At 34.1% G+C, this 13,542-nt stretch overlaps 1 protein-coding gene across 1 annotated transcript in view; it reads left to right on the top strand.

Moving 5' to 3' along the window:
• Window positions 13,253-13,542, top strand: part of LOC109830849 (myb-related protein 308-like) — a gene marked incomplete at its 5' end in the record, with an annotated part of 1,215 nt that continues 925 nt past the window's right edge. Inside the window, 2 exons of the mRNA XM_020398210.1 lie at window positions 13,253-13,430; window positions 13,539-13,542. The exon at window positions 13,539-13,542 is cut by the window's right edge and continues 135 nt beyond it. Of these exons, the coding sequence (XP_020253799.1) occupies window positions 13,253-13,430; window positions 13,539-13,542 (182 nt within the window). The remainder of the gene's footprint in view (window positions 13,431-13,538) is intronic.

Here is a 13,542-nt window from a genome sequence, read left to right as displayed (position 1 = left end):
TAATTTCAGATACGGACAAAGGAATTAAAGAACCAGCAAAAGAATATTTTCTAGAACCTCTACACTCGAGGTGTGTTCTACATATCGTTGAAAATATCATGTTAAAGCTTAAGGACTTGGGCATGAAATCGAATGACACTCATGTTTTGGGGAACTTGCTCCAAGCTGCTTGTTATAAATACACAATAGCAGAATGGAATGATTACATGAAAGAGATATATGACATTGATCCAAGGGCATACAACATTGCTGTGAACTACTCTCTTGATCAGTGGGAAAATGCATTCTTTCTGGGAATAAGGTAACATCATACAACATGTTTGGATTTGATGAATTAAGAATAAAGCTTTTTGTCACTGAATTTAAGTTTTGTTGCGTAACTGTTAACTTTCATATAGAAAATGATAATATTTGCAATATAATTGTTAACGTCCACTCTAGAACTACTAACTTATAATATATAACTGTTAACTGTCAAAAGTTCTTTGTTAACTTATATGGTTTAACTGTTAATTGTTATGTTAACTGTTAACTGTGTTTCTTTAAAGTATACTGTAAAATGCAGTTATTCTATATCTACGCTCATGCATGAACGTTCTCATTTACCATGTTAACTATGATATATAGCATGTTAATCTTAACTGGTAAAATGATAACAAAATTCAGTAAGTTGTTAACTATATTCAATTATTTGTTAACTGTTATATGTAACCTGTTAACCAGCACAATTATCGTGTTAACTATAAGACATTATCTATTAACTGTTATATGTAAACTGTTGACTAAAATCAATTATCTGTTAACTCTTATTTTTAAACTGTTAATTATAATCCCTTATTTGTTAACTGATATTTATAATATGTTAACTGTCAACATTTAACATGTATATGTCCTGAAATTGTTAGCTATATATATCAATTGTTAATGCTATGTATATGACCAGATAGTGTATAACTGTTAATGCTCTCCTAATATAATTTTAGGTATGGGCACTTAACATCTAATGTCGCTGAGTCTTTTAATAATTAGGTAAAGGAGGCTAGAATGCTACGAATTCTACAAATGGTTGAGCATATTCGTAAACAAATAATGGTCTGAATAAGTAATCGTCGGGTACTCATAGATAAATAGGTGGAAATCTCTGTCCAAAAGCAGAGATGATGCTTAAAGAAAATATAGAGAAAATCTGTCCATTGGATGTTAAACAAGCTGCAAATGACATATTTAAAGTGCAATCACATAAAACTACCCGTGTTGATTTGGAGAAGAAGACATGCACTTGCCGTGCTTGGGACGTCATGCGAATTCATTGTAAATATGCATGTGCAGTCATCTTGTACATGAAGAGAGATATTTACCAATATTGTGATTGGTTTATGTCTATAGAAGCATTTAAAAGGAGCTATGGGCCGATTCTCTATCCTATACCAGATTTTGAGAAGCGAAGTGTGCCAAGGGATGAGCTCGAGCTACTTCCACCACATACTATGAAAAGAAAGGGGAGAAATAAAACACAGCATATCAACAATAGAACAGTTTACAAACGACCTTTGAAATGCTTTCAATGCCACGCTGGAGGTCACAACCGAGCAACTTGCAACGAACCGATCGTAGATTGATATTAGGGATGTGAAACACTTTTGTATGTATGTAATAGCTGTGTATATGAACTGAAATACTTATATATATATAGAACTATAACCAGAATGTGATATAAAAATGATGTACAAATATGCCCTATTAACTATGATAATATTTATGTATGTAATAGCTGTGTATATGAACGTTCTTATTTACCATGTTAACTATGATATATAGCATGTTAACATTAACTAGTAAATTGATACCAAGAGTCAGTAAGCTGTTAACTATAATCCATTACGTATTAACTGTTATTTATAATTTGTTAACTATAATATATTACATGTTAACTGTTATATGTAATTTGTTAACTAAAATTAATTATCTGTTAACTCTTATCTTTATACTGTTAATATTAATACCTTAACTGTTAATTGTTAATTAACAAGCATCTCTTGTTAACAATAAGTTATTTTCTGTTAACTGATATTTGTAAGCTGTTAACTATAACCAATTAGCATGTTAACTCTTATTTGTAAAATGCATTGTATAATTAATTATGTTAATTATGGATTTTTAAATTATAACGTAAAATTCATTGTAAATCACACGCATATCTGTTAACTTTTATTAGTAAGCTATTAAGTAAAATAAATTATGTGTTAACTCTTATTTTTAAACTGTTAACTACAATCCCTTATCCGTTAAATCTTATATGTAATCTGTTAACTGTTAACATTTAAGGTGTATATGACAAGTAACATGTTTGTGTATAATGCATAAGTTAACATGTTAACCATAAGTTAATATCAATCTATAAAGTAGTTCCGTATAAGCATCACATTATACACCACAGATTTTAGATAATTTATACAAGCAAAAGGATAAAGATTATTTTTTTGTTGTCTAGCTAAGATTCTTCCTCGGCCTTTACAATTGTGGTTGATGCACTCTCCTTTAATTCTGAGTCATCCGCGTCTAGTGTGCCATTGAGCTTTTTCAATTCCAAACCTTCTATTATCAGCTCTGTTGTAATCCTTGCACGCACTACCTCCGACGAATCATCAATAGTCGTAACATGCAATACATCACCTTTTTGGAGAATAGCCCGGAGATAAAGGTAAAGGTATATTCCATAGTCGTAGCTACAAATCATAAAATATGAAACTTATTTGTGGTTAGTTTTGTTGATGAAAATTCTTTAATAAAGTAATAGAGTTCATTTGCAACATGCCTTCCCTTTTAAGGCTCGCATAGGATTTTCTTATATTGATATGTCCTCCAAACTTTTTTTAAGATAAAATGCGGTCTTCATATGATCCATGAAGTTGATAATTTTATTAACAGACTCAAGGTAAGAACTGCGAGTTACCGTGCTATAGTGCAAAGCTAAATTTTTATCCATTCTAACTTCGAGACAATACCAATGGTCATGATGAACAATTAGGAAAATGATTATTGATCAGCCAGCGGCAATATGATGTTGTATATAAACTTCATATAGTTGCTGCGGATAAGGACAGTCTCCATAGAGTGAATGTTGTTTTACAAAAATAAGGCAATAAGTAGTAGTAGTATTTATCATTCTAACTAATAAATTTACAACGGTGTCACTTAAGGTAATATGTAACATGTTATTCATAGCACATAACGTGTTAATGGTAATAGTTAACATATTAACTATTATATATAAACTGCTAACTATAACCGCTTACATGTTAACTCTAATATGAACATTGTTAACTGTAACTATAACACGTGAACTATAATGAGCACCATGTTAATTGTAACTTGCAACGTGTTAACTAGAAATGAAGCTTGATAACTATAACTTGTAACATGTTAAATGTAAAAGCCAACATGTTAACTATAATTTGTAACGTGCTATTCATAAGCTGTAACATATAAAGTTGAGGATTTTGAGTAACAAGCTTATGAAGAAAAATGATGACACGATCCCATACTACTTGTTTATTGCAGCGTTCTCAGGCAAGTGCAACCATGACCATAATCTATCTAATATCGCCTCGGTTACCTGCCATAAAAATATAAATGTTACTCTTTCAAATCATAATGACTCACTCAATATGTAACATATTTAAAGATTCTGTTACTTTGTCATCGAGCTTTCCTTCTCGGATCAAATAAAGTAGATTCGTCCTCGTAATCATGCTATTATCTATTACAATGACATACAAGTGCCTTAAAAGCAATAAACAACGGTTAGGCTACGGGTTAAAAGATAAATATTCTAGGTTAACATCTAAAAACTAAAACATAATATATTACATTCGGAATAACAAATTATAGCATAGGGTTAAAAGTTAAATCATAAAAGTTAAAATCTAAACGTTGAAACATAACAAACAGCTAGTAACGTTCACAACTTATTAAAGAGAGTTAACATTAAAATACTAAACATTAACATCTTAAACATGTAAAATAACATATATAGTAAAAGGATTAACGTTGATCAGCACTTACTGGCTACATTTCTTCTTGTAGTAATGCGCGAGCCATTTGTTCTCCTCAGCTATGAGTTTAGCTGCTACATTACTTGGTATTCTGTAGTTATGTACAAAAGTCCCCCGCTATCTAACACTTGTAAGCTAAATATACCTATATTAGGAATACCCTCATTCGCCTCCTTTAAAGCAGCATGATCAACATCAGTCAAGTACGTGCTTTTTAACACGTCCCACTTGGCAACACTGTCATCATAGTAAACTGTTATCTTGTCTACATTGTCACTGACAACAATTGGTTCATCTTTGTGCTCCCCTTCCTTAGATTTTGGTTTCTTTTCCTTGGTGAATGGTGTCCTAACCAGTTGATTTTTCTTGGTTGCTCTTATGCTTGGAGCTCTACTCTTATAACTTATATAGTTTTTGTTCACTGCCTTCCTCGGCCTCTTCATAAAATTGTTGAGTGGAATATCCTCAAGCCCACCTTCCCCATGCTGCTGCGTTGCATATCCCCAGTCTAAAATTGTGTCTCCTCTGCCACATCAGATATCTTCTCATCCAACTACTTGTCCTCTTCATTTTTATTTACTTCGTCTCTCACTTCTTCGTCTCCACTGAAATGCTCTTGGAAGTTACCCACTGCATAATCAGGCACGAACTCATTATCAAGAATTTCTCTATCGGCATTATATGTCGGTCAGCGTCATCCATGGTTGGTTTTCCTTTCTTTTGCTGTGCAATAAGCTTCTTCACATTTTTCTTTAAAACTTCAGGATCTATTGTGTCACCAGATCCCTCAAATCCCTTAACTTTTTCGTTAAACCTACGAATCCTGTTCATGAAGGTTTGACAATATAATTTTTTTGAGAGCCTCAGTGAACGACATATTCTCTGATTTAGTTTAGTAGCATTTCTCCAGAATTTGAGCTGCTCCTCAATTGGTAACTCTTTAATATCATCTTCAAAAGCATTATCAATGGCGTTTGATATAATCTGTAGTTATGTAAAAAAGAAAATAGTTAACAGTTACTTATAAATTAACAGGTAAAGGCCTACAGTTAACACATACAACTTAAATCTAGACAGTTCACATGTATGTGCTAATTATTAACATGCAATCAAGTATCAGACATATCCTTTCATCAAAGTTAATAGTTCATCTAATATACTTATGTACACTGGTTTAGCTCTTAGATCTTGCCAAACTATTGACGATCTCTTCTTTTCTTCCTTCTTTTTACCATTCTTTTCTTCTCCAATCTTCCTCCTGTTATCTGCTTTCTTTTCCTTGATAATTTTTTTAGAGAAGGTCGTGTCTGCTTCTTTACTAGGAGTGGTTGAATCCCTTTACTTCTAATCCTCATTGATTCATCTTCCCTCATATTGGCCTTCTGAGTGGATATTTCTCTACCCATGGGCCAAATTCAGCTAGCGGTTTTTGTACAACAGAAATGCTAGTTTTTTTAGTTTTTGCAACTATTGTGTTCTTTCGAATAGATCCAGACTTCTCACCAATCATCACCCAGTTAGTGAGGGATGGCTTGAATCTATTACTCAGGGCATATCTTTTAATCCCTGACATTTCGTAGTACCATAGCTACAAACAAATTATTCCAATTAATCAGTTAGTATACACTACTAATATTTTAGATGTGAATATAGTTAACAGGACTAAACTGAAATATAGTTAAACATGAATATCAGAATTGAACTGAAATATAGTTAACACTAACCTCACAAACTTTAACACTAACCTTAATATAGTTAACATGAACCAGTTAACCTTAATTACTTTTAACTTAAGTTGATAGAATACAGGCAAACGTTCACATGCACAAGTTAACTATAACAATAAAAAAGTTAATGAGACTTACAGGGATCAATGCATCCAGGTACATATGAAACTCCTGGTTTGTTCAGAACTTCCCTAGCAATCTTAATTCCTTTCTTCGTCTGGTCATATATGCATTTCCCCTAGGCCACATTCCTCACTCTTTCAACGCAATCAATATATTTGAACAAGAGCCTAGGGATACCTTGGACACTATTAGGGCACCAAATCATCGAACATTGATAAAGAATCTGCAGTAACACAAAATCCTCAATATCATTCTTCTTCTTTGATTCAATAAGAGATTCCAGTAGCCCTTCCACATATCACCGCATATTCTTCGATGATTCTTTTTTCACTTCTAGTAAATTGCTCAGCAAAATACTCTAACCAAATCTTAGGGTGAGGATCTTTATTACTGTAAATTATTTCCCTGTTAATTGGGAAGCCAATGTGTTCATGAATCCAGTCTATATCAAAATTAACAATCTTTTCTCTCCCACTTTTGGCATCAGGCAGAGAAAACGTCACTTAATTTCCTACATAGTGACTCAAAACTAGTTCAAGCGTGGATTGATCTAGGGCTGGGGGAATAAACATTATATAATGCTCAAATGTACACCCTTGGTATGCATCATAGTGACACCGCCTCATTTTTGGTTCGAGGACTTTCATAAAATCATAATATGTGCTAAAACTAGCTGTAGGTCTAATTTCAGCAGCAACACCAAAATTTTTCCTGTAGTAAAATTTAACATTTAACATCAACATCTCTAAACTTAACATCCAACAGCAATTAGTTAATATGCAACAATGAAATATAACAGTTATGCTATACACCTTAACAAACAATCACTAGATTTGTGTTAGACCCTAGAGGGGGTGATTAGGGTCTTATGCTAATCTAATCCGATTATATGCTAATTAAAAACTAATTAATAAGTTATCCTAGCAAGAATAAAATACAACAATATATGAGCTAGGATAAATAATATGAATAACAAGATATATCCTAACAAAGAGATATAGGCAATGTATGTGCAATGATATATAAACAACACAAGGGTAAACAATCTAAACAAGATAGTGGATGATATAGAAATGAGCAATGCACAATGGCGATATAAGATATGAACATAAAAATGAATGAACGCCAAAGCACACTCAAACAAGTAATATGATCACGGAGTTCGGACCTTCCATCCTACGTCTCCGCTCCCCACTCCCGGGGAGAAATCCACTATCAACCGGGTTTTCTACGTTCACCCGAATAACGTTTACATCTCACACTTGGTTTTCTAGCTAACCGAAAACTTTACAATCAACACACTATAGTAATCCCACTCTACACCCACTAAGTGTTGGACCTAGCCGTGTCTCCCTTAAGTGCTCGGTTACAACCTCTCCCTAGGCTCGTCAACCGACGCCACTCCTCTTGGGACGATCCCCGGACCGAAAACCTAACAATCTCACAATGTAACAAATATAAATTTGTTCTCTACAATAGATGAGAACACAATGTAGCACAACTCAAAGTTACAATCTCTCACCACCCAACTATACTATGTATGTAAATACTAAAAGCTCAATGTGGGTGTGTGTAACAATGAGTAAAATAAAATCTAACTCAAATAGCAAACTAGCAATAATAAGAATATGAAAATCAATAATGAAATTGCTAGAGAAAATAGTTAGAAAACTTCTCTAAGAATACAAAGAGGAGGATGAAGGGGATTGAGAATGAATCCCTCAATCTGCAATGAAAACTTCCTCCTTTGTAAACAGAAACTCAAACTCAAACAAACAGTAAAACCCTAAACCCTTGTTTAAACACTTTGTTTAAAAACTTCTTTTTATTTTCTTGAAAGAGAGCAGCAATAGGGTATTTATCCCCCCTCTAAATCTCAGTCAAAACCCTTAACAAAAGACAAAAACAGCCCTAGCAAACAGCTCAGGAAATAGCCGTTGAAAAAGCAACGGATCTATTGTCGGTCGACCGGCGGAAATATCAGCAAACAGCTCAGGAAATAGCCGTTGAAAAAGCAACGGATCTATTGTCGGTCGACCGGCGGAAATATCGGTCGACTGACGGAGAGCAAAAACACGAAGGACTGTTCTGAACAATCGTCGGTCGATCGGTGCGGTCGACCGATGGAGCTTTCGGTCGACCGGACCGGTCGACTGACCAACTCTCTGCTGCATGCTAACGAAAAAACAAATGAGTGGTCAACCAGATTGGTCGACCGAAAACTGATATGCCAGAAAAACTAATTTGCTGATTTTAAAACGTTGTTTAAAAATATCAAATAAATTCCAAAAAATGTTAAACTTTGGGGAATGATTGTAGACATGATAATAAATATGCTACAGTGATTGGTTATCGGAAAGGACCTCCCAAATGAAAAATATCATCATTTTACAAAATAGTCCAAAACATGAAAATATGAGATACTTGAATTTTGATGTTTTGACATAAACCAACTTTTGAAACTTTGTGAAATGTTTTTATAGACTTAGTAAAACATGTATAAACTGATATTGAAGTCTACAAACTAAGAATACAATATTTTCACAAAATTGCATATTCTATGCAATGTTTTCAAAAACATAATAGAAAATATGAAATATAGAATTTCATATATATAACCATAAAAACTCAAAACACATGTATGTATATATATAACTATATATATGCATAGAAACCAAAACTTATGTATATATATATAACTATATATATATACGAAGAAACCAATAAATGTGTGTGTATATTATATTGAGCTTAACGTATTAAACACACATAATATAAACATATACTAAATTACCCAAGCTTGATCTTGATCTTTATTGTAGCTCAACTTGGTACACATTGCGGATGAAGCTTGAACTTGATCTTTAACTTGAATTGTATGTAGCTTCACTCCACAAGTCCGCCAACCTCCTTTTGATATGATCGTGAATGCTCGATTCCATACATCCTCCAACTCGTTGTTTGTCTATAATAAATAGAAATATACCAACACTAGACAAACAACATTAGTAGTAAATTGTTTGTAAACGCGGATTCAAAACAAGAAGGCCAACAATTTGTTATCCACCAATAAAACTTAACGCATGTTGTGTAAAGTCAGGTATCAGATACCAATACCTTTAACCAATGTCCAGAGTTAACAATTTATAAGAAACGTTAGTAGCTTATAACAAAACGTAACAACCATTCATTCATTGCTAACATAAATATGTTACATTTCATAGATCCAGGCATATAGTTCACAATGCACCAACATTAATCTGTAACATCTATCTAAATTGGAAAATTTAACATCAACTTACTTCTTTATGGATTTCCTTAATGCATGTTTTGAACTTGTAATTTTCTTTTTTCTCAGTAACCCCTTTTGCATGCCTAACAGGGTCTGGGTGGCTTCATTAGTGCTGTCATTCACTGATGATGACGCATGGGTGGATGAAGACTTAGGGGGGAGGAGGATGAGAGAGAAGAGGGTCCATGGTTGGTCTTAGATGGCAAAGTGGGGTCTTCATAATTCTTGGAAGATGAAGGGATTCTTTACCAGTTGACGCTGGCGAGGGGGTATCTTTAACCTCGGTCGAAGGCGAGTCTTGTCGCTCGTCGTTTGTCGGCGCAGGTTCCTGTCCTTGCAGCGACGGAGGAGGATGGTGAACAACTTCAATTTCTTTCGTCGATTTTTTGGCCATCTTCTACCGATTTCGACCAAACCCTAGAGTGTAGATTTGGGAAATTTGCCGGCAGTGGGGGAGGGAGAGGGGGAGAGGGAGAGGGGGAGAGAGAGAGAGAGAGAGAGAGAGAGAGGGAGAGAGAGAGAGAGCCTTTATTTGAGTAATGGAGTGGGCGAGCGCCGTTACCAACGCGCGGGCACTGTAGCGCTATGGGCGGGAGGGGTAGAATAGGGTTTTAGAAATTTCCCTCTCATTCTGCTGAGTTGGTGCAGCTGAAATGTAATTTTATATTGTATTTTGGGTTTATACACAAGGCTAAAAGTACGGGGGGCTGATGCATATTACTTTTTAACTTTTGGTGCCTTAAAGCAATTTTTCCTTAGCTTTTCATTTTAAATGTCTATATAAAATTTTACCTTTGATTTTCATCATATTTTTATTTTAATTGCAGCACGCTTATTAATGTTCATTGCAACTGTCCCTATTCCTGATGATGCATAGTAACAATAATTCGACCCGACCCCAAGGTAACCTACGTATCTTTAAACTGACAACCATATGAAGATGCAAGATAAAATGTAGTTCATCCAATCCTCGTATATAATATAAACACAACACATCAATATTACAGGGATACCTTATCATCCATGGCGATGACGCTGACAATTTTTCTTTTATTAAAAGGAGAAAATAACTAACTCCACTTAAAGTATTATTAAAGTGTCAACTTGTTTCTTTATCAATTGTCATATTTTCTTTCTCTTACTATGTTTTCTGCCCAATATGGTCCTTTTGTGCAAAAACCGTTAAATACTTAACAAAAATTTTGAAAATTTCAAACAACCCCCAAAGAGTTTTGACATCTAAAAAACATGAAATAAAACTTAAAAATTACAAAAAAAAACACCTTGAAAATTTAGAAAGTTATAAACAGGCCCATGAAAATATAAAAATTACAAATAACCACTGAAAACGTAGAATTTGCAAAAAGACCACCCCAATAAAATTGAAATTACAAAAAAGATATTGAAATCCAAAATCTACAAACATTTCTTTCAATATTTGAAAATTCAAAAACGAGTCTTGAAAAATTCAAAATTAATAAAATAATACCCTAAATTTTTTGTAAGTTACAAGAAACACCTTGAAAAAAAATCCAAAAATTACCGACAGCCCCTAAATATTTTTAGGGGGATGTCAGAAAATTTTGGATTTTTCACGGTTTCTAAATTTTCATGGCATTTTTGGTAGTTTTCAAATCTTTGAGGGTGTTTTTTGTAGAATTCAAATTTAAATGGTATTTTGTAGTTTTTAGATTCATAGGGGCAGTTAATAATATTTGAAAATTTTTGGAGTGTTTTTTTATGATCTCAAACTTTCACTGTGTTTTGTGTAATTTTTGAAGCTTTGAAATTTTTAAAATTTTCAAGGGATTTTCTATGATTTTTGGGATGTTTTTGTAATTTTCAAAATTTTAAGATGTCATTTATAATTTTAAAATTGTTTTGGAGTGTTTTTTTTGCAAGTTTCAGTAAAAAAAATCCTTTAAAATGATATACTATGTCACCCTCCGTTAAGTTTAACGGTTATTTCACAAAAAGGATTGCATTGGGCAAAGAAACATACTATAGAAATAGACAAACTTAGACTTTAAGGAGCAAGTTCAAACTTCAACGATGTTGTTCAAAGTTGTTTTTTTTTTTTTTTTTTTTTTTGTTTGGGTGGGGTGGGGTGGGGTTGCGATGCATGTTTGCTATATCCACTCCCAAACAGTAACTTTGGGAGTTAGATTGCCGAAAATGCTATTTTGGACTTGGCCTGGTTTGGTTTGGGAGAAGGGCAATTTAGTCCTCACACCCTCCCCCCCCCACCCCCAAAGTTACTGTTTGGGAGTGTGAATAGTTGGACCAGTTTGGAGGGTTAGTCATATTGTCCTCGTTAGAAGATAAAGAAAATATTTAAGAAAAATCACAATGATTACATTAATTTAGAAGAGTATTTCCTTATGGACCCAATATGTGGGACCCTTAATGGGACAGCTTAGGTGGAATTTGTTTTTCAATATTTATTTTTCTCTTTCATCCTCCAACTTTGACCCTACATCACAATAATTAAGGATAGTCTTAGAATTTTCAAAGTATGAAGGCGTTCTTTCTTCTTCCCCATGCTTCTTCCTACCTTTGCCGATGAAAAAGAACAATTCAATCCTTCTCATTTGGCATTATTTATCCTACGTAATATGAAACATACAAAAGGGGAAAAAACGGAGCCATAAAAATAAAATCGAATCTTTTAATTAGGGGGATGATCATTACTTATCAGATGAATCTATCTAATAATAGGTTTCTCCAACCTAGGCCACGATCAGAAACGGAGGGAAATCGAAATGATCAACATTCTATTAATCAAATATTAACATCTTAATTGCAACAAGCAAAAGAGAAACTACAGACCAACTATACACTATCGAAGATATTAATTACATTATTTTTTGTCCCGAGCACTTTAACATTAGATGTAACATTTTCTTGATGTGGGGAAGAGACTTCTTGTGTCTTAAACGTCTAGCTGTTTATCAATCAATCAATACATAACTATGGTTTATTTGTATAACTATAATTTTAAAGTTTTTTATTGTAAGAAAGGAAGGAGAAAGAATTAAAACTCGTTAAATTTTTTTTAATAGTCTATTTTCCATGGAGACAAAACGTTGGTTGTGAACCGGGAAGCAAATAATTTTATTTTATTTTTTATTTTTTTAAAACGGAACATAAAACGCCCACATGAAGTTAAAGCTACCTACCAAATGGCATCCATTCGCAGACCTTCTAACCAGCACCGGACCCTAGGCTAGCTAAGCGCACCAAGGTACCATGCAACTCGGTCAAATTAGGGGGGGGGAAGTCCATAGAGGGCTCTTTATCTTCAAGAAATCCAGCTATAAATTTTTAAATGATCACTACAATTGTAGTAAATGGAAAATAATATACACGAGATCACACGTCATTTAATATGTTAGAGAAAAGATAACTAGTGATGAGACTCGGTCACATCAAAAATTACGAGTTTGATAAAGGGTGGTGTTACAGGGACCCAAAAACATGGGATCCTACATGGAACAGGTGAGGTGTTGGCTCCCTGTCCCATGATGCACTATTCATGAACAGTGCATCATGGGATAGGGAGCCGACACCTCACCTGTGCCATGTAGGGTCCCATGTTTTTGGGTCCCTAAGACATTTTTTTTGTTAAAAGATTTTACTATTGTACTAAATCTGAAAATACACTGAAAATTCATGGTTATGATTGTATATATGAATATGCTCTCGCAGGCTAACCATCCTTTTCTATGGGCTGAAATCTGAAAATCACACAACAATATCATTTTTTTTAATCCTCTTTAAATTCATAGCTAACTAGTGAGATTTGAGCCCTATGTTTTGGCAGCTAATTTTGCCATACGAATTGTCACCTGATAACCATCAAACATATATAATATTAGTACAATACTTATCATTATAATCAGAATATTGTATCATTACTATTTTAGATACAAATCATTATCAACTCAGGCGCACACTTCTCCCGTATAAATCTCCACTCTTCCCCTCCATTCCCATCTGCCCCTCATTGCTCAAGAAATACAACTCTCTCTCCTCTCTCTCCGCCATACCTCCCCCCCCCCCCCCCCCCAAACCCCCAACCTGCATATAAAAGTACTGTATGGGGAGCGACTCCATGTTGTGAAAAAGCTCATACCAACAAAGGAGCTTGGACTAAAGAAGAAGATGAAAGATTAATTGCTTACATCAGGGCTCACGGCGAAGGCTGCTGGAGATCTCTTCCTAGAGCTGCAGGTATTAATTAATCGATCATTAATTTCCCCCAGAAATCTAGACGTACCGAACGTCGTCGATCGATCGATATAAAATTGTGATATATATTAATTGTCTATGTACGTATAGGCTT

The sequence above is a fragment of the Asparagus officinalis genome, chromosome 2 (genome assembly GCF_001876935.1).
Source record: "Asparagus officinalis chromosome 2, Aspof.V1, whole genome shotgun sequence".
Taxonomy (NCBI): Eukaryota; Viridiplantae; Streptophyta; class Magnoliopsida; order Asparagales; family Asparagaceae; genus Asparagus; species Asparagus officinalis.
The sequence above is the reverse complement of the archived record's forward strand: the minus strand, read 5'-3'. Positions and strand labels throughout refer to the sequence as shown.